This window comes from Colossoma macropomum, unplaced genomic scaffold, assembly GCF_904425465.1.
Source record: "Colossoma macropomum unplaced genomic scaffold, Colossoma_macropomum, whole genome shotgun sequence".
Taxonomy (NCBI): Eukaryota; Metazoa; Chordata; class Actinopteri; order Characiformes; family Serrasalmidae; genus Colossoma; species Colossoma macropomum.
This window is the reverse complement of record NW_023494795.1, coordinates 26947502-26970290: the sequence shown is the minus strand read 5'-3', so window position 1 is coordinate 26970290 and position 22789 is coordinate 26947502. Positions and strand designations below refer to the sequence as shown.

General features: G+C 39.0%; 1 protein-coding gene across 1 annotated transcript in view; it reads right to left on the bottom strand.

Moving 5' to 3' along the window:
* dcbld1 (discoidin, CUB and LCCL domain containing 1) overlaps positions 1-22789 on the bottom strand; it is a 43011-nt gene that overhangs the window by 2886 nt on the left and 17336 nt on the right. Inside the window, exons 6-14 of the mRNA XM_036582079.1 lie at positions 15058-15200; positions 11743-11780; positions 9568-9759; positions 5197-5312; positions 4924-5080; positions 4678-4782; positions 4218-4302; positions 1584-1636; positions 266-385 (exon numbers count right to left, since the gene is read on the bottom strand). Of these exons, the coding sequence (XP_036437972.1) occupies positions 266-385; positions 1584-1636; positions 4218-4302; positions 4678-4782; positions 4924-5080; positions 5197-5312; positions 9568-9759; positions 11743-11780; positions 15058-15200 (1009 nt within the window). The remainder of the gene's footprint in view (positions 1-265; positions 386-1583; positions 1637-4217; positions 4303-4677; positions 4783-4923; positions 5081-5196; positions 5313-9567; positions 9760-11742; positions 11781-15057; positions 15201-22789) is intronic.

The following is a 22789-nucleotide window of genomic DNA, read 5'->3' as shown; positions in this document are numbered from 1 at the left end:
GTGTATCGTGAAAATGTCTAAGTATTGTGATATATTTTAGTCATATCGCCCACAACTAACTAGATGTAATCATTTGATATCCAATATCCCATATTCCTTTAAAGATAACATGAATGTATAGCGTAATGGATAACACCACTGCCCCACATATGAGAGGCAGGGGTCTGATTCCAGGGAAGCCAGGCAAACACACTATATAAGGCACACCACTGCAAAATCAAATAGAGAACGTTTGTCTTTGGGTGAGAATATTACATTCACTTACCTGCCATGTCACTGGTGACCAGGTCTATTTTTGGGAGGGGGTCTTTCTCTGAGCTGTAGCTGAAGGTGAACTCGGTGGACTGGTGCCTGGCAGACGGATGTTTTACCTGCTTCCAGCAACCTGGAATGTGTGAAACACTACCCAGTCAGTCTTAATGAAAGGACCGGCCTCGCACTAGCACAACCACTAAGCTTTAAATCATATGCCTGCACGTGACTGCATTTCAGTGATGGGGAACGAGGGAGAGAGAGAGATGGTAATGGCCATGAAGCAACAGCATGAAAAGGAGAACAGACAAAGGACAGAAGAAGAAAAAGATGTGGTAAATGCATAAGCACTTTTTTAGTGCTGCTGCAATTCGCAGACATCATAGACTACATGCATGAAACTTGCATATTCATAGTTGAGTCTTTTTTCATTTATTTAATGCACCACCACACCATCTGAGCAATTCTTGTCAAATTAAAAATATGGCCAAAGCAGCATTAAGTTAGCCTCTATGCCACTGTTATTGTAGCCTACTATAGTCTACAATAAACAGTCATTTTTAAATTGAATAATTTTGATGTAATCACAATTTCAAAATCATTTAAGTCTACATAGATTTTTTGCAGGGAGAAGACAATCCCTGTAGGGAAGGCAACACGACAGCTTTATCTGTTTAGCACTTGTTCTTAATGAAGAAGATGCCACTTGTGTCAATGAACTGTTGTAACAGCTGAAATCTTTATTGAAAAAAATAATGTTATAAAAAGGAACTGATCATCAGTGCATCTGATAATGTAATGTTTTTTTAATAGAAAACAATGGGGTTTTATGAAATTGTATGGTTATTTTCCTCACCATACTTGTCAACTAGGGCTGAACAATTTGGGGAACACACCTCTACAGAGAAACGCACGTTTGCACATTTTAATGCACAATTACTTTATTTGATAAATCTAAAATATTGGGGGAAAAAAAAATTAAAATGTGACCTGTGCAAAATTTTATATTTAATATTTTATTTATTTCCAAAATGGTAAACTCAGAAACTGTGCATTAAAATGTGCAGACAAATGGCATAATTAAGTTTGTTCTCTGTAGAGGACGCATTAACTTCTTTTCACTTGGATCAATAAAACATGCAAATTGATCAGGTGTTTAAAAGAAGTGACTGCACACTGAGAATTTCATCTTGGCCAAAAAATGAGTACTCACTTTACTGAATATTAACAAACTGATTCTAAACAACAACACCACTCCAAGAATCGCCACCTTCAAATCGATGGCACATCAAATCAGTGGTATGAACTGCTTGGTGGTCTTGGGCACTGACCTGCTGTTTGTGGTGGATCTGCAGAGTCATAAGTGTTCTCCTTAGTCTTCTTCCTGTGAGACAGACAGAGAGAGAGAGAGAGAGAGAGAGAGAGAGAGACAGACAGACAGAGAGGGAGAGGGTTGTTAGCATGTGTATCAGTGTCAATCTCTCCCTCTGGGCTTCAGTCACTCAGGCCATTGTTCCTTCCTAAACTCCTTCACATCAGCCTTGCATCACTTTCTAAGTATTCTTTCCCCATATCCCTCCATCCCTAGAGACCTGTGCAGCTGGCAAATCTCCTGACAATGACCTTTGTTCCTCTCTCTTCCTTTCTCCTTCTCTCTCCCCTTTCCCTGCCCTTCATTCTCCACAACATTTTGCACAAATAGACATGAGTAGAAGAATCACAGGAGGCACTGGCCACCAGAGGCTTAAAAAGTCTCTGATGAGTCATCTACGTCACTGACCACAGCAAAGACACCCAGCCAGTTATCAAAGACAAGACCACAAAACAAGATCGGAAGACTGGTACAAAGACAGGTTTGTTAGTCTACAATAGGGGTGGGAATCCCTAGGCACCTCACAATTCAATTACGACTCAGAGGGCTGCGATGCGATTATAAAACAATCACTGATGCATCTTGATGCATCTTTTGCTGTGTCAGTAAAATATCTTTGAGACGAGATGCCATATCTTGCCTCCAAAGTGTCCAACATAGCGCGAAAGCCCTGGTTCTCAATGACTGAGAACGGACGAAAATCCTTGGCAATAAAAGTTGCGCTAGAGTTTGTAATTTGCCTCCATGTTGGGTGGAAGCTCTGACATCGCTTGCTCAATGGTCCTCTGGCAGCAAGTACAACCGGTAGGAAAACAGGTCGAAACATGTAATATGGTTTCTCATGTTTGGTGTTTCCAAAATATTTTAGTTTAGTGTGACACAACTTGCATATAGTATGGCTCTTGTCCAGGTCCCTTTTCCCCTGGCGTGCAGACTGCAGGTCACCTAGCAACACAGTCTCGCCTGGCTAGTAGCTAACGAAAAGGCAAAGAGAGAGATTTAAGATGAACATTTGGAGACGAATGGACTTATTCGCATTTATAAGCAGCGCAGTTGGTTTCCTGGTCTGTTAAATCTGCAACGAGAGACTGTCAAACACTAAAAAGTTGCGAAGATGAAGTCAGTTTCTCTTTCGAATTTTCCCGGTCCACCTTAAAGGGTGCCGCCTTTACATTCTGGCGCCTCAGGCAGAACTTAAGGTGGAACGGGAAAATTCAAACAAGAATCTGGCGAATAATATGCGACTTCAGCCTCATAAAACAGTCGAACATTGAGAGACATTTAACAATAAGCTGTTCTACTTTTGAAGAAAAGTTTTCTGGCAGAGATGGGAGGAAAGCAGCTATAGCTAAAGCTTAAAGCAGTCCACGTTTTTGTTTATATTGTTTAGTCTATACTAGGACATTATCACATACTGAGACATACTGGACATTAAGTGCTGTGGCTCTCAAGGTGGTTTGATTTTTGTCAAATTTTGTCAGATTTTTGTCAGGACAAAATGGCTCTTCTTAACATTTGGGTTGTGACTCCTGACCTAACCTAGCTTTTAACGTAGAGGGTGCCGGTCGGATTTCTTGCTCATCCAGTTGTGTTTATGTTATGTGCCACCACAGACTGTCCGGGTGCTGCACTTCCGCACTTCCAAGTTCTGCCTTTTGCGTTGTGTCAACATTACGTTAAAAATAAAATATTTGGAAAATCGATTTTTGAATCGATTCAGAATCATCCACGTCCGCATTGTGATGCATCTAAGAATCGATTTTTCCCCCCACCCCTAGTCTACAATGTCAAGACATGTGGTCATACGTAGTATTTACATGACATTATACTGAGTAATATGTCCCCATTTCTGTTCTCTACAGAGATGCCATATCAGTAATCGGCTTTGGATCGGATTTGAAAGGGGAAAAAAAGAATGAATCTGATGCAATCCTGTAATAGATCTATCCAGGCATATCACTCAATACTGTGTGATGTTAGCTTATGTCTTTCTGTGAGGTAGTAGAATGATTGAGTAGCTTAAGCATGATAGACTACTGTTAGATAACCTAAAGCCCATGTGCCAAACACAAGGCCTGTGTGCCAGGTCAGGCCCGTGGCATGTTCCTGTCTGGCCTGGAAAATTATTTTTATTTTCTATCAATATTAGCTCATTTCACAGTGTGCTGCACTACAATCCCCAACATGCACTACCATGTGAAGAGCACTTCAACCTCCCTCCCCACAAGAGCAATTAACTTATTTTCACTCAAATCAACAAAACATGTAATTTCCTGTATAAATTTTTCTATATAACTAACAAACAGCTTTGGCCCTTTCAGTTCTTTAATATAAAATGTGTAGTTTTTGTGAAGCAAGCATGTTATAAAAACAGGAACATTTAGCTCTTCCTGAAAAAGTATGTTACCTGCTGAGCTGTACAAAACAAGCAATTTGAGCAACATAAAGGGACGAGGGTTGCAAGGCAGTGAAGATAAGTCCTCAGTGCTCTTTAGAAGTTGATCATATCTGATCTCCTGTTTCTCTTTGCAGACATAAAGCAGCTGTGTGGTCAAACTTATTTTTCAGCAAACTGCAGCATTACTGCACTTACTTGTGAAGCACCTTACAGAGGCAGATCCCCAGCAGCAGCAGAACCACACACAAGACAGTGGGCACCACAATAATGGTCAGCTTAACTGTGCAGAAAGAGGTTGGAAACAGGGCATCAATGACCAAACATTTAACACATCTGAGCATGTAGGACTGAGATTTAAAACCAGGAGCACTGTTTTAGTGATTTTATCAAGCTTAAGGGGTGTAATGTGAAGCCAGTGTTCAATAGATCTCATTCCACTCTCCCAACATATGTATATGTAGCACATTAAAAAGGTCTATATTCTGCATCATCCTTCTATTTTTAATTGGTGTGTTTTTTTCTATGGTATAGGCCCTTCAATACAGAATTAAACTTATAAATTCAGACACATTATGTGTAAACTGAAAATTTTACAATGGCTTTGAACATTTAACTACTTTAAAAATAACCAAAATGTTTAGTGCATAATGTGTACCTAAATCAGCCTGGGAAGGCACAGGCTCAGTGATGTCTGCTTCCTCCACTGGAGGCTTGGGTCTGGTGGGCAGAGCCTCTTGTGTGACCTGAGATGATGTACTCACTACCAAGAAGAGAGGGAGTAAAATTATCATGTTATCAGTGATCATTTTGCTATTGCTCTACTTTATGAACAACAGTTAATTGAACATTAAAATGCTACAAGATTTCCCATTATCTGACCCATAGAGAACTCATAACACACCTGGAGTGGCTCTGACATAAGGGCAACCCAGCAGCTCAGCTGTCAGGCCGATCCCCTGGTGCCACTGTAGTGGGACAACACGAAGGTAACGTGCTGTAATGGCTGGACGGAAGGTGTTGCGAGACTGGCAGAGGTTGTCCACGTTCCCTTCAAATATCTGACACAAAAAAAGAAACAATTACCACAAACTTTGCTGAATAAGTAACTGCAAGCATTTTCAAATTATTCACTGATTCCATTCATTTCAATCAATTCAAATGATTCAGCTCTCACCATATCTTCAAGGCTGTTATACAGGGTGTAAGTTCGCCAACGACTCTTCTCCTTGTACATAATTTTGAAGCTTCTCACAAAGTAGTCAGAAGTAGCTGAACCCTTGGTTAAAATTCCTGTAAAAAACAAATTTATCAGAGCTAGGAAAATACAACTTATTAACCTCATGATCACTATTCCACCTTCATGTATTGTTATACATTTTAGAGCAGTCTTAACACCTTTGTGTATTTTTGTGTACATGCAGTACACAAATACTCCAATACTCCAGTAGCCGCAAGCTCACTTTACAGATTTCATCCCTCAATGGCCTTTTAAAGAGCTCCTTTTTCTGCCCTGTTAGAGGACATTAATGTCAGTGCATGGTGATGGCCAGTTTTAGAATGTGGCAGAATTTGAGACAGAGACTTTACCCCTGAGTTCAGGGCTCACTGTAAGACTACAGGTAATGCATGCAGTGGGCCTTACTAATATATGGTTTAAATGATATTAAGATTCCACAGATTTATCCATACTGGCAAAATTCCTGCCAATATTTAGAAGGAGCTTCTTTACACACTATAATGAACAGACACCTCTAACATTAAGAGCATCATTAATTTCTGATTTTGCTAGGCTGGCAAACACCAATTATTTACCTACATTATAACAATACAAATTTGATGACAAAACACCAGAGTTAAAACAAACCACATGTTAAATGTGTCCAAACCTGAAGACAATGAAAGCTAATACTTAGAAACCAAAGAACAGCTAAGAATCCTGGTTAACTCTTTCTCCAGTGCTACAATATTTATATCATTTAAGATTTGAGTTTCTGCTGTTTGCATTTAAGAAATTTGACACCTGTGAACTAATAATCATATAAAGTAGGGATGCAACAAAACAATGCATCTCATACCAAATTATATCACAGTATATTGTACCGTATCCAGTCTCTTGACTAACGTTAGGTCGTAGACAGTGTGTTAGCTTGGGGCTAACATATTAGCTTGTGGCTAGAGCATTACATTGGGACCCTAAAGCATTTTTTTCTTTTAAATTTTGTACTTTTATGATGGAATAGAAACATTAACATAAGCAACATTTTTTGCTGAATCAAAAACTATTGAATCGAATAGTGAAGTTTGTAAATCGTTATACTCCTTAATAATGGGTAGTTCACAGCTGACCGCTCAATCATTTTGGTTAGTAAAGTACTGTTTTAATAAAAGTATTGAAGTCAGCTTAATTTTTGACCATACAAAACCATTTTCAGAGTTTAGATTTTTTTTTAGCTCTTTAAAATCTCTACTGATTTTCATATCTGTCTATGACAGGGTTTCTGTGTAGTCTCTTCTGGAAAACGACCAGAAAAACTCCTACGGTGTGCTGATCCAAAGATCTGTCATTACCTTGTGGAGTGGAGTGGAGACCTCGTGAAAACATTAGGACCATGTTCCTTTCTTTAAGAGTTATTCAGAGCGTAGCTACATCACTCAGATTGTGGTCTGCTGACTCAAGAGTGATCACCCACCATGCGGGCTAATTACTAATTAGGTGATTAAAGATGAAGCTCAAAGAGAAATGATTTTGACTGTGTTTTTGAACAAGAAATCAAAGAGCTTTCTAAGAGGAAAAGGGCAGAGAACCCTGGTTGTTGTTTGGGCAGAGCATACAGAATAATGATAATCTTTTTTTATATAGAACTTTTCATGCTGGTGGCATGACAGGTGATAAACAGTAATACAAGAAATGATTAATACAGAATCATATAGGAAAGTGACAGATCAAATTGAAAGATAAATACCATAAAACTGTTTATTTAAGGTGCAGTACTTCAAAAGCAGGGAAAAGCTCAAAGTGAATCACCTTTGGCTTCACACTGCAGGTAAAAATTGGATTTACTGGCCGAATTTGTTTATTTTGTTTGGTTGTCATGTTATCTTTTTGTGTGACCTATAACTGACATTATTCTGAACAGACCATGCTCCTGACCTGTATGCGCAAAAGAACACATTCACCTGGAATGTTCATCCAACAAACAGTCCTCTACCTTAATGCGGCATCAAAAGGAGCTGTGTGAGCTGCAACTTTAAACTTAAAGGACAAACAGCAGACACTAAAACAACCACACTCACAGAAAGAGAAAAAAGGTGTGCCTGTTATAATTGTGGAAGCTGATCAAATGGAGAAAAGAAGGCAGGTTTCTTTTGTTTATCTGCTGTGAACAAGAACTCTAGCAAATGGATGCAAATTCAGTGCCAAAACAACAATATATACTGTGTATATACAATATATACAATAAAGAGACTCCTTTGCCTTGCTCTTTTTTCCTGGTCATATCTGAAGCCAAAAATATGTGAACATACCATTTTTCTCTCAACTGACACTGCTGATAAAGAGTCAACCAAAGCGGCACAGTATGAAGAGCAGAGGCTGATGACCTCCTCAATAAAACCAGTATTCTTCAGCTGCACCATATTATACCACCACTGCTAAGATAACACAGCTTCCTCTTTCTGAGAAGCCAACTCCAGTCTGAACCATCATATAAAAAAGCAACACTTCCGTACAAGAGACAAAGTGTTCATTCTCTGACTCTGGGTGCACTGTGCCTCTTAAAGCAGCATGAAATTGGACTGGCCGTGCTGACTACACTCACCATGCTCAAAATAAACGCTGCGTCCGGCCTGCTCCTATATTTAAATGTGCCTTTGTGAAAAGGCCTGTATGTTTGCAAGGGAATGAGACAGAAGGCCTTTCAATTCTTTTTACGCAATACCAGGAACTGGTAAAAAGATGCAGCTATCAGCTGGGCGTAGGGCGGTGGTGGGTGGAGGCTGAGGGCTTCTTATGTGCTTTGGGGCCATAACACTGGATACTCCATCGGCAGTCACAAGAAAGCCCCTTTGTAAGGATAATCACCCCTGGTAACAGCCTCTGGATGCAGGCTTACTCTGATGCTTTCCCTTTTCTATCTACTAGATGTGTGTACATACTGTGCAGACAACAAAGTCAAGGATATTAATATGGAGTTTGCCCCCCTTTGCCATGGTAACAGTCTCTTATCTTCTGGGAGGGCTTTAGACGTCAAAACATTGCTGTGAGGATATGACTGCAGGCACAAGAGCATTAATGAGATCAGGTACCAATGTTGGATGATTAGTTTCAGATCACTAATGCCACTACAACTCATCCCAAAGGTACTAGATGGAGCTCCATCACTCCAGAGAACAAAGTTCCACTGCTCCACAGGCCAATGCTCGAGTCAACGTTTAGCACTGGGCATGGTAACTTTAGGCTTCAGAGCATCACATTCTATTGGCCAACGATTTTCGATGGAGATTATACAAGTTATGTGGGCACTAGTGAATGCTTGTGTCAGCAATGCACCTTACAGTAGCTGAATTCACTAATCAGGTGGGGTGTCTAAATATTTGGGGACATAATGTATATGCTCGGATTTAATCCTATTAAGCTTCACTTGCACATTACTCCAGAAGACTAAAAACTGACCAAGAAACTACCAGGCTATCAAAGCAGAAATCTAAGGAGAGCATTTCCACTGAACCACGAATCCTTTAAATGCTGGTTAAGTTTTTACACAATAACGTTTGAATGTTTTTTCTGTGCTGGGTAGCAGAACAAAATTTAATTTGGCTAAAGTGGTGTATTGTACCAGTACACAGCAACAGCAACATAGCAACTACTGATGAAACCTAACACAGCCAGGTGGCTCACAGAGGGGTTCACTATGTATTGATGCCTGTATTATTCTTTCATTAGTATTCATCAATTTGATATTGCAAACAGCAGCCAATACCAACTCGATAAACTGGTGGCCTATCTGTTTTCATGGAAACTGTGACATGTATAGTTACAATCGGTGTGCAGTTCCATTCTTTTTTAAACTCACTGAGAGACAGCATAATGGATAACACCACTGTCCTACATAGAAAGAAATAAACGTTTGATTCATTGTCACAGCAAGATTGCCACTGCAATGCTAACAAGGTCTATTAATAATATACATTTTTAGAAGTGGACTTTACATATAAGAACTATCAGCGCTATATTACAATTAATACCACCTTCATTAGAGAAATAAAAATGCGTTTTCCATTATATCAGCTGTGTAATGCAATTCTTTTTTGCTCTTAATTTGTTTTAAAAGGTAAAAAAGAAAAATAATTAGCTAATGGTAATTGGTATTGGCATTGGCCGTAACAGGGTGTCAACTGTCAGTTTTTGTTATGGGCTCAGAAATTCCACAGAAGCCCAAGAACTGTGACAAGTATGTCTCAATCTGCTTAAAAGGGGAAAGTAATTCCACGTTTCCGTAAAACAGCAAAACAGGAGATGCCTGTATATACTTATATTAACTCTAACCTGTGATCCTCTTCTTTTCTCCAAGGTCCAGCTGTAGCCACTGTTTGCTGTTCGGGTCAGCGCTCCACATGCCTGTAGGGGAGACGGTGTTGGTGTCTTTGGAGGACCGCTTAACCCGAGGGCCCTCAAAACCACTCTTCTCCCATGAGGAGCTAGCAGAGAGTGGCTGAAGAATAGTCTGTCTGTTACAGTCTGGGATGGGAGAAAGGAAAAAGGAGGAGAAAAGAATGACTGGGAGATTATTTTTCCCTTTAAAAAGGCTTAAGACTCAGTCAGTAGTTTCAGCTTCAAATAGTATGTGCTCTCTTCTATTGTGGCTTATGTAAAAACGGTCGTATTGGCATCAGTTTTCATTCTGCCGAGTGAACTTCAAGAAAGCAGTGAGCTTCAAGAAACATATAAAAAAAACATCAAAAGAACTTACTGGTTTTCTGCTTGTGCCTAGAGTTTGTTTGACATAAATAAAATGCATGTGGAGCAATAACTAATTTATAGAGCACACTGACTCAACAGGAAGAGCAGGACTATTAAAAAAAAACCACCATCTGTGTACTTAAACAGAATCACATGTGCTACGAACAACAAGAAAAAACAAGGAAAAAAGCCCAGAAATCTGATCTCCATTTTTTTTTTCAACGCCTACTTCCTCAGAGCTGGTAAGAGCGGTACATAGACCACATCTGACTAACACGCCACTGTGCATCCGACTTAAGCATGTAGGACTTTATGACTCCACAACGCATCAGCATTTGGTTGCATGGGAAAGAGTATTTCAGTGAGAGGCAGGAAAGAGATCCTGATTGAAGTGGCTTGAGATAGATTGACAGTAATGAGGTTTTGGTTGGGGGTTTGATTTCATGGCTGTATTTGTCTCAGTCACGAGTGCACTGCAACAGTCAAAGCTAATTCCACAGTGAAGCTCATTGATTATTAGCCACTTATCTGCTTCACCCAGAGGTGTGCTGGTCATTCAGCCATTCTGCTTCAACACAACAGTATTGATTGTTGTAATTTTAGGAAAACACTGCTTAGCACTAACTGGTATAAAGGAATAGTGTAGTCAAAATACCTAATGTTGCTAATAATAAAAGAAAACAAATTAGCGACCAAAAAACACTATGCAAACAATATCATGCTTATTTGTAGCGACCAGCTTCCATTCACTGTTTTAAGTCATGCTATTGTTATTCCCATCTTTTTAAATTAATAAATCTGACAAAGTACGTAAACATGGTTAAAAACATACCAGTAAGTACATATACAGAAACTAAGCTGCAAAAAAGCCTATTTTGAATAAATGTAAATTGTAATGTCCAACAAAAACTCATCTACACATGTCTGCCTATTCTGCAGACAGCAGCTTGGCTTCATTCACAGTGAAGTTATAAGGAGTGTTTCAGCCTGGACTGCTTTTTGAAGGAGGCATCATACAGGGCAGCAAATCAGAACAGAGCTCATTTACATATATCATTCTTAAAGTCACAGTATTGAAACAGTCTGCTAATTCTATAGGATACAAAAAGGTTGTAAAAGGGTCATGTAAAAAAGTAATTATGATTGTTTTGGTACATAAAACCACACAGAAGTTATAAGTGGAGTCAAGGAAAAGAAAATAAATACAAAAAATGAAAGATATGGGCCCTTTAAGAAAGTACACTAATGAGCAGGGCAGAAGGACAGGTGTGTGAAGTAACCGTTAGAGCCGCACGTTGGCAGCAGGACACTATTTAGACTGCCGTTGTGGTGCTTGGCACACTGGGTAATCTGTGAGTCACCTGGGGCCTGCCAGTACAGGTAGAACTGCAGTGGAGAAAAGGCCTCCTGTGCCAGACACCGTCAGGTGAAAATAAATCAAGTCAGGCGATAAGAGGTTCCCACGCTTCCCAACCCAACCTGCTAAACCAGAAGGGCTTTCACTCTGCCCAACGGATACACAGCCAGTCTGTTCACCACCCAACGCCTGAACTACTTCCCTAATGTATGTCAACATGCAAATAACATATAGCACACGAAGCAGGGTGGGCAAACTACACATCATGCTCCTTGTCTATAAATAAATATACAAACAATATGCCACACACACACACACACACACACACACACACACACACACACATACATGGACATTTATAAATAGTGTGAAAAAAAACAAAGTATAGAAGACATAAGTCTTACCATTTGTGACAAATGCGAACAATGAGTCAGATGAGTTGCTGAAAGACAGAGAAAGAGAAAAAGAGATATATATCAGACAGAGCTGAGCTCAATGGTTACAATTACAGTGATAAATGAAGGGGCTGTCATGTGTGGGGAACACCCACTGGGGCCAAAGAGGAGCAGATCCTCTATTGTTCCCCCCACACTCCTTTCCAAATCACAGCTAAACTGAGCGTGGGCCTTTGTTCCCAAAGCTTTCTTACCTCCCCCAAAAGCCCCCCATTTCCCTCAACTCCGTGGAGGTCTGTGCTCTTTGAGAGAGCTGTGTGGGGCTAATTAGAAGGGGACATGGCAGGGAAATTGCATCTCTCTCAGCCATTACTTAAGAACATGTCATTTTCACAGGATTCCTGGCTAGAATTACAGTCTGCTGTGATGTGATTAACATGTATAAAGAAGTTCTATTCACCATAAAAAAGCGAAAGATTGAATCTGTTTTACTTTCTCTTCACTTTCAATAATTCCAGTTTGTTTAAATATTTAAATAACTAACGCTATTGACACGTTGAATGAGTCTGTTTACATTATTTAGTTATGTATAATTTAATGTTTAAAGGGTGTATTGATAAAATGAGGATGAATTAGAAAAAACAGTGATGGTAATTAAGCTGTAACACATCTTTGTGTGCCCACTATACTAAACGCTGGATGTTCAGAGGACACATTTTTAATTTTTGTCCTAGTATTTTTTTGGTATCGAGCAAAGTCAGGATTTTAGTCTTGTAACAATAAAAAAAATGAAGCTGATATCAACCCAACAGTTCAGCCATGTGAACTAAGGAAAGTGATTACTGAAACATATTGATCTAACGTTCAAATGAAAATAAAGCTGTCCCTGGGGAACATTACATCATTAATGTAATCCTCTCAGAGCAGAAATGCTTTCCAAAAGATGTCTGCAGCACTCAATAAGAGCAGGGCAGGCTAGCTGTCAGGTAAACTAGGCTGATGTTTCACAGGTCATGTTACTGCTGTTTGAACACAACTAAAATGTTACTGTGCATAACTCAGCTTTCATTTTCTTTTGACCATTGATCACTATTCAAGGGAAAATCCATCTTTTTTAAAAAATTCTGTACAATTAAATTGCTGAAATGTAAAAGTCAATCAGAGTGCTTTGAAATGAAATGTGCCATTCTGAACACAAAATAGTCTCTAAAGTGGAAATTTATTAATGGTTGGTGTTTCATGCACCCTGAGGGCAAATCAATGAAATGTAATTTGTGGTGGCTGAGACAGATTTCAAATGTCACAGCTAACACGATTACTACAGACAGGCTTAAGGATGTCTCTTCATGTCAGCACCAAATGCAGCCTTTTCATTTTATCACCTTGGAATTGTGCTAAAAAGTGATTTCACAGTGTGACCAGCCAACACTTGTCCTGTCCTGTTTGTGTCCTGTTTAGCTTGACAGCTTCAGACAGAGTATGACTGATCATACTGCTGCTAGCCAAAGCATCATTGCTCTATGGCCCATGAGTCAAACACAATCCCGCGGGCCAAGTCAGGCCCGTGGCACAATCCTAATTCAGTCTGCAAAATTATTTTCATTTTTTATTAATACTAGCCCGATTCACCATGAGCTGCACTACAATTCCCAGCATGCACTGCAACATAATGTATGCTCTGATCTCCTTCTATGGGCCAGCAGTTACATAAAAATAAAAGATGACTGGTGTTTTAGTTAAAAACTACCTCCTGGGGACATTAAATAAGTTTAACAGTTGCCTGTAGATAATGCAGCCTATTGTTTTATATAAAATAATTTATTTTAATATTTAATTTAATATATTTAATAATTTAATATTTAAAATTAGCTTTGAATAGTTCAACGATTCAGTGCCTATTTTGCTGTTGCAGGTTTTGAATAAACAATGGCCAGTTTGGGTCCTTGCAAAATGTTAAGTAAAAAATAAAAAATACAGCTGGCCCACAGATTTGTTGAGATTTTTTAATATGGCCATTCAGCGGTTGAGTTTGACACCCCTGCTCTATGGATTCCGACAAATAAGAGAAATTCTCTGATGTCTCTGAGATTCAGGCCTGATCCACATAAAGCACTTCTAACATCAGGAAGTGCTTGGCTCAAACAGGGAGGTAAAACTACAGGAGTTTTCTCCAACTTGAAGCAAGAACTGATGTCTTTGAGATAAACCAAGATCAAGAGCAGGCACACATGAACCATTAAGAACAGAAAAGAACGAAACATGTTGAGACTTGCCCAGGACGAAGGCTTATGAAACTGGCTCTGGGCCGATGTCGTTAAAAAAAAAAAATCACTTTAGCCCGAACACTTTTAGTTCAGTCTTCATGTTTTTTTCATCTTTGGGCTTGTCTTGTAGTTTAGGTGAACTATAGCCACACTTCACCCATACTTACATGTGATAGGCATTAAATTGTCTATATTCAAATACAATCATATTGACACACAGTGATATTGCTTTTCAGATTACTGATATATTTGATAGACATAGTTGCATTATAACATATAACGACCATAATGTCACTGTTTCCAAACTATTTTACTTTTTAAAATCTATTTAGTCAACGTTAATTATGGTTTCCAGGACCTGACATGTAAAGTTAGCATTAACTTCAAAATGAGTTTATAATTAGCACCTATTATTTTGTGTAATATATTTAATAATCAGCATCAGAACATTTATGATCTTATACTAATACACTCTCACTGTCAAAACCTTCTGTCTCCAAATTTTCATTTTTCCACATGATTTAAAAACACCAGTTGCCTTTTATATTCTATTAAAATTTCAAGATGAATGGTTCAACAGAAACAGTCAAAAATGACTTAGAATAAAATCTTACTCCATTAAATTTTCATTAAAAGTTAAGGATGTTCTTTCTTTCTCCTGTAAAGTTACCTTTTTGGTGATGTAAGATTTTGCTTCAACAATGACAACACATTAGTATTATAAAATGTATAAGCATTATAATATTTAAATATATTAAGTTATATTAAAAATGTTTAATATAACCTTAAATATCACCTGATGATGTCATACAATGATATATTTGGAAAATACTGTGATACTGAATTTGATCAATACCACCCAACACTAATACTTAGAGTAGTGGATCTTATTTATGGACATTAAGCTACTTGTAGCGTGGGATGTGTAATGCAGAATGGGAACCTCATGGAGGGGAACTTCATCAGTTCTGCTAGACACTAATGATGCACTGTAAGGCTACATTCCAGAATTTCTGTGTTGATTCAGAGTAAGAGATGGGATCTGTAGAGAATAACTCACCATTTTGACATTTTGGACATAATGCCATTAGCCTGCACAGCCTCACAGCGCCCCAGTCCCCTGTGCTCCTCGACTATGACTGGCCCTCCAAATCGGTCCAGGATGACTCCAGCATGAACTGCAGATTTACATAAAAGTGACGTCTGAAACAAAGAGCAAGGAAAAAGATCAAACATGAGAACACAGAGAGCTGTGTAACTTTCCAATTTCTGTGCTAAAACATCACATATACTGATGTATATTTTGTATATGAGAAAATATATATATGTATAATACCGAGCAAAGTCAAAGACCACACCTCCTTTGTTTAATTTCCAGTCAAAATGCCCAAAAAATACAGCTAAGCTTAACAAGGCAAAACAGAAAACAATAAGAAACTGGGAGAATTTATATGACTCTATTCAAGAACTTTAGTTTTGAATTAAATTATGTGATGCTGTTTAGTTGTGTAGTTGTTCATATATTGTCTTTGCTTTATTTTTGATTTGTGTGCATTCCTAAACGTATGCCACCGTCCTGCCTTCCCCTCTCCCTTACCTCTCCCCACCCTTGTTGTAAACATGATGAAAAATGCAATAAAAAGTTGATCACAAAAAAAAACAAAAACAAAAAAAAACAACAACAAAAAAAAAGGCCAATAAATACAAGTTGTTCATTTTCTAGGAAATGTTTCTGAGGAGACTGGGGAAACATAATCCACTTGCATTAATAACAGGAAAGACAAAGGAAAAACAAGAGTTTCCAAAACTGAAGTTTAAAAAAAAACAATAAGAAGATAAAAGAAGAAGAAGAAAATGGGACTCCTAACAGCCATACAATATCTGGCAGACCACCAAAACTGTCACAATCAAACAAACATTACTTAAAGCATAGAGCTGAGAAACAGGACAAAAATCAAGCTCCACTCTTGCTTCACATATGAAAAATCTACAGGTATTTCTTTCCATCCTTCCACTGAAAGCTGTCTATAATCAGTGTTTGAGAAAAGGATATAAATAGTATTTGCACTAGAACACCAAAACTAGACATTGGACAAGTGGAGAAAGGTTTTATAGGCTGATGAGTGTAAATTTGTAATTGGGATTACTGCATCATAAGAAGCAGAAATGCAACCAACTTCTAAGACAGAACTGTGGAGGTGTGGAAAAGTATCGCTGCAGATTTCTTTGAAATAGTGAAAGCAAGTCTTCTGAAAAGAATGGAAGCTGTAATAAAGGAAAGAATGGTCACAAATGTTGATTTTTAATATTAATCTTTTCACTTCTCAGAAATGTTGCTATTATATTCAGTTGTTGAGGCGTCTGTGTAATTGTCTGTTAAAATATGTTTTCTGCTTTTATTTCCTGATGCTGAAAACTTAAAATTAAACAGCTGTTTTGACTGGAACTTAATAAACGATAGGTGGTCTCTGGCTTGCATGGTGGTGTATATTTTTCTTACATATGGGAGCAACAGACAGAATAAAGAATGGGTTTTCAAAGCTGAACAATGCAGACTTCCACATGGGCCCTCATTTTTCTAAGGCCTATGTACCTTAGAAAACACCTCGAGAGCCATTTACACAAAACGATGTTATGAGGCCAATCTTAGCTACAGTAATTCGTCCTTGTCAGTCATGCCAACATGGGTATTTCAATTCAATTTACAGAGGCATTTTACGAATGCCAAGACAGGCCATGGCTGAACACAAACCATTCATCTTCCCTGAGTGCGCCGCATAGCTACAGCTGAAATGTGAATGAAAGGCACATTGTAATTTAATTGAGAAGGGACAATTATAGTAATTACAGTATCCCGAAGGAATGCAAAACACTTCTTGTCACTAGTGGAAAGCTACATTTAGTCCTATAAAGTGCCTCTGGAATAATTACCTCTCATAATATGCTTTTTTCAGTAGGCTAGACCAGGTCAGGAAGGCACAAAGGCAAGGTTTCAAACAGAGTGATTTCTACCAAACAGTAGGATAGAAGACTTTATAGGCATTTATCCAAGCTTGTTTGTGAAATCCTTGCAGTTTTACAGTTTTGACCCTTTGATTTTTGTAGTCTATGGCTATCTTGACACTTCAAACCCAAGCGTTCAATTCTGATTTCCAAAATTTGTTCTTGTGTTTGTTTGCATATCTTTTTTAATGTGGCCGATATTCAATACTGAACATATTATGGTCCTGAACTGACATGCATACTCAAAAATGCAATGCTCCACCTGATACTGCTGATTCAGAAATAATTAAACTAAATGGAGTTAGCACTTGCGATTGCTAACCTAAAAGTTAATATTGACGTTATTGTAGAGTGAAAACAACCACATCCACAAAGCTCCAGGAGCTTATACGAGGTTGGCAAACGGTTATGCAAAAATGAATTAGGCAACTGCGTTGAATGAATTACAGTGTTTCATACATAATCTCACACAAATGTCTTAAGGGAACCTCAGAGAAAAAAAAATAAAAGACAAGAAAATGTAGGATATATGCTCTTTAAGATTAAATTCCCACCAGTGTGGAATTACAAATGAACCTCGAACTTGACTGATTTAAAGCTCAAGAGCTAATCTCTATTCAAGTCCCATTTCCACAAATAAGGTAGACATCAAAACGCCACATATCAAAGTGACCCAAATTGTATTGTAAAAGTATTTTTGCATTAAATAAAATATCTGTGCCACAAACGAAGGAGACTGCACAAAGGTGCTTTTGAGTAATAGATAAGCATGGACTGTTTCTACGACGGTCTATAGGACCAGTCCCACAGTCGTTAGCATGATGTAGTAAGAGAGGACACATTGTGTGTTATCAGTAGGAACAGCTGCTCTGCATTCAGACTGAGCTGCCTCATTAACCTGATCATTTATTCACCAGCCAGGGCCATAAATACACTCTGCTGTGCACTCTGGCCTGAGCCAGCAGCTTTTCCTCTCTCTCTACTGCTCCTGTCTCTCACTGCTTCACGCTGTGGTAGTCAAGCATGCGGTCATCCACCAGAGTTATGGCTCTGAAAGGAACCGTGCCTCTGGATTCGATTACAGTGTTCAGTGCTTCTGGTCAAAGCCTGATTTAAAACTGATTCAACACAGAATTTTAACCACTTTTTTAAAGCTACTGTAAATCTTTCAATCAGTTCCACTGTAAGGTGGGAAGGGGTGGGACCTTGAAAACATTTTGATTTGATTGTGATTTTTCAGGAAACGTTATTGTGCCTCGTGAAACGTCAAATTTAACCACAATTAAATACATAATTCAATCTTATGATTTGCTAGTCTTGCAGGGCCACACTGGCTTATCTAGAGATAACTTGCCCCTAAATCTGACTCATCCACGCTCTTAACTTTCAAAGTAAAAACGATAACAAGTGAAATAAGCTAGCTAGAGAAACACTGTTGTTAGCTCACTTAAATTCATCAAAATGAATGTTTCAGAATGTCCTTAACTCAGGAGAAAAGAGATGGCTTGTTTGGCAACAGGATACAGTAAAGGTTTAGTCTACCAAGCCTGGTCTAGCTGTGAATGAGGTTCATATAGCTTCGCAGTGATACATGTATTTATGTTAGATGTTATGATTGTTGCTTTCACGAGCTTGCTGTCCATCAGACAATACTGATGAGCGCGCACCATCACCCCATACCTTAAGCTCCACCTTCAAATAAATGTTGGATTGGTTTTCTCAGTTAGTTTCCACCTGAATAAGTCTGCATTCTCACCCACATTTCACTCAGTTTTTCATGGTTGTCCTCAGATGTTCTCAGGACAAGAGCACATCTACGAGAATAATGATATGCACACAACTACCCTCAATTGATGTTTGTCCATATCATGCAGGCCTAGTTCATACTTTATTGAATATTATTCATCCCATTACAAAATCATTCAAAAATCAACACAGCTGAATTGCCACCATCACTGAGGCATTGTTTTACAACCATGCAGGCAAGAGCACAAAATAAAGGCTGGTCTTGGACATATACTGAGTAACTGATCATTGACACAGCAGGGTGTGTAAGGCTTCACTCTAGGTGACCATAAGGCAAGAGCCTAAGGCCAAGAGACTCTCACAGTATGAGTACATGACCTTTACAACACAATAATTGCCAGCACATAAATAACCAGGTGACATCACTTATTCATTTCTATTGTCTATGGAAGCACACCCTACCTATTCACAGTAGCTTCCTATTTGGAAGACCTTTCAGAATGCACACAGCATTCTCAGCACTGCATTTCAGGCTTTTAACCTTGTTAAAATTTACATGTGCAGCAACACGCCACCTCCCGGTGTTTACAACTCTCTCACACAGAGCAGCCTGTAGCTAACAGGACTTTGATCAGTTGTGTTTACACAAAGAGGAGCTGTACTGTTGTTGTGTAAATGAGTTTCATTTGGACAATGAATAAAGGTATTAGGAAAAACAGAGGTAGGGTACATGGTAACCGCTGTGTGCGTGCTCAGTGGATACAGCGGACACATCCAATCCTCTTTAGGAGCATCGATCATAGACCCCTGAGGTAGTGCGCCATTTTGTAGTCAGCCACAAAAGACCCAAATTAGGAACTGTGAGCCAAGACATTTTTCTTAGAGGGTAAAATTAACAGTGCACTTGAAATTCACTCCCATTGTATCCCAACATAAAAAACTGAGATGCATCTTTTACCCTTCAGTAGCTACTTTTCCACCCATATATATTTTACGCATATACGTTAAATATTTAGCTATGTACAGTATATATGGTAAAAAAAAGACTGGAAATGAATGTAAATAATGAAAATGACAAATAACTGGGCTCCCGAGTGGCGCAACCGTCTAAGCGTTGGCCCTATCATCAGGAGATTGAGAGGTCAATCCCTGGTGATGCTACAGCCATCCGTAGCTGGGAGTCCGAGAGAGCACAATTGGCCTCGCTCTCTCTGGGTGGGTAGGATGGCCCCTCCTTCTCCCCCCATCACTTAACGCGATGCTAGTCAGCGCAGGCGTCTGTTAGCTGACGTAACAGATCTGGCGGTTGGCGCTTTCCTCCGAGCGTGTTCAGCTGTCCAATGACATTGCTCGAAAAGAAGCGGTGGCTGGCTTCACAGGTCTCTGAGGAAGCCTGTGTTAGCCTTCACCTTCCTAGCGTTGATAGTATCGTGTGACTGGGGGAGTCCTAACTACCGGGTGGAATTGGCGAGGACTAAATTGGGGAGATAATTGGGTTAAAATCCCACAAAAGACAAATAACCAATTTTTTAAATACAAAATTTGCACAGAAGCCTACAGGCTTGCTGTTTTTGTAGATAAAAAAATAAATGCGACAAATATTAAAGGAAGTGCAAAAAAAATAAAACGTGACTGATCACATTTCCATTTTTGCATGGCCACAGCTATGAAACAATTTGGCAAGTACCAGTGAAGTAATGAAGAAAAGAAGAAAAAAAAACTGTATGTACAATTAAACATAACAATAAAGATTTTACTGTAAACACTACCGATATTTCTCTGAAGTGTTTTTGTGATGGTGATGTAGGGCGTTTTATTCGCTTATACAGAGCTGATGGAAACACAGCCTATATTTGGTGTAACTACATGTATGCTATAAGCAAGTTAACACTCCTGTGCATTTTACAGAAGTGTTTTAGTTACGTGAAGGTAGTGGTAAAATCCACACTATAATATAAACAACACTAGCTACTCAAATTGCAGCTACTACTGCCAAAGCCTCTTAACTACCACCTTTGGCGAAGACTGTGGGTCGCTGTCGGAACAAAACCTCTCCAAAATGGTAACGTTACAGGAGATGGGAAATGGTACATTTATCATGAACTTTGGACACTACACAACAGGTAGCAATACTCAGGCTAACCTATTAGCTTGCGGCTAACAAATTATTACAAAATATTGTACTTTAACAATGATGAAGGCTCTAATAAAGTAAAAAATGAAAACATTAACACAAGGCAGATTTGAGACCCAATTGTAAACCGATTTAAAATGCTGCAAATTACTTCCCTATATAATTCATATTTCAATGACCTCAGAATTCAAAGGACAGTGATATTCAATTAAAACCTTTTATTTTATATCGAAATTGCAATTTGAAAGAGAGCAATTTTCTAACAGCAAGAGTTTTTTTAATCACAGAACACAGAATTTTTATCACAGAACACATTATCAACAGTGTTGTCTTAAGTGTTAAATGGGAAAACGAACTCTAATAACCCAGAGGTTGTGAACTGCCTGTAGATGAGTTAGTCCAATCAGAAGCAACAAAACACTCATGTTCTTTAAATGTGACATCACAACCATCACAACTAACTGGTAGACTGATGCTCTCCATACGCAAGATCCATGCCAGATAAGTGAATATTCTGGGCTTGGCCCAAAAAATAGGCCTTGAAATTAATTTATAGAAAATAATTGCAAAATTGGTCAGAAAAATTGTAATTAGATATTTTTTTTAAATTGTTCAGCCATATATTCAGGGGTAAAATGTACAGTCAAGCTTTGAAACCCATTGGTTAATCAGAGCTGCAGAAACAGAGGTGAGTCCTGTCATTCATTTTTTACTACAGACAAAAACAGCTTAGACTCGTACACTAATGGCAAACTACAAGATGACGACATGTCCTTAAAGGTCTGTGTGTAATCTAAATGCTCTCTACTCCACCCGTTCATTACAAAAGCCAACGTGAGCTATTCAGCTGCACAGCCTCTGTTTCTAAAGCAGTCGACACCCGCTTCTTAAAGCTTGAAGCAGCAGGCTGAGAATGGCTCATTGTAGCTTCCATCAAACAGAGTGGATCATCCATTCTCACATGGAAATGGGGCTGGAGATCCTACTGTTTGTTGACACTGGTGATTTACACCTCCCTCTTCTCTCTATCTCTCTCTCTGACTCACTCACACACAGTCATATATTTGTCTTTTTTTTGTTTACGTCCTGGAGAGGTGAGCTTCTCCAGGCTTCTGTAGAGAAGAAAGCCAGACGGAACATCTGAGGATTTGGGTAAAGATCTGGCATCTGGAATCAAAGCAGATGTAATAAAGAGAAAAAAACTGAATCTTCCTTGTATTGTAAGCTGGATGTAGGTGTGTCTGCTAAATGATGAAACTAACATTTAGCAGTTAAAGAGGATACAAATCATTCTCAGCACTGCAGTAACACTAATGTGGTGGTAGTGTGTTAGTGTGTGTTGCGCTGATCTGAGTGGATCAGACACAGCAGTGATGCTGGAGTTCTTAAACACCTCAGTGTCACTGCTGGACTGAGAATAGTCCACCAACCAAAAATATCCAGCCAACAGCGTCCTGTGGGCAGCCTCCTGTGGGCAGCCTCCTGTGGGCAGCCTCCTGTGGGCAGCCTCCTGTGGGCACTGATGAAGGACTAGAGGATGACCAACACAAACTGTGCAGCAGCAGATGAGCTATTGTCTCTGACTCTACATCTACAAGGTGGACTGACAAGTTAGGAATGTCTAATAGAGTGGACAGTGAGTGGACACAGTGTTTAAAAACTCCAGCAGCACTGCTGTGTCTGATCCACTCAGACCAGCACAACACACACTAACACACCACCACGTCACTGTTACTGCAGTGCTGAGAATGATCCACCACCCAAATAGTACCTGCTCTGTGAGGGTCATGGGGGTCCTGACCACCGAAGAACAGGGTAAAAGGGGGCTAACAAAGTATGCAGAGAAACAGATGGACTACAGTCTGTAATTGCAGAACTACAGAGTGAACCTATACAGTATGTAGAGCTG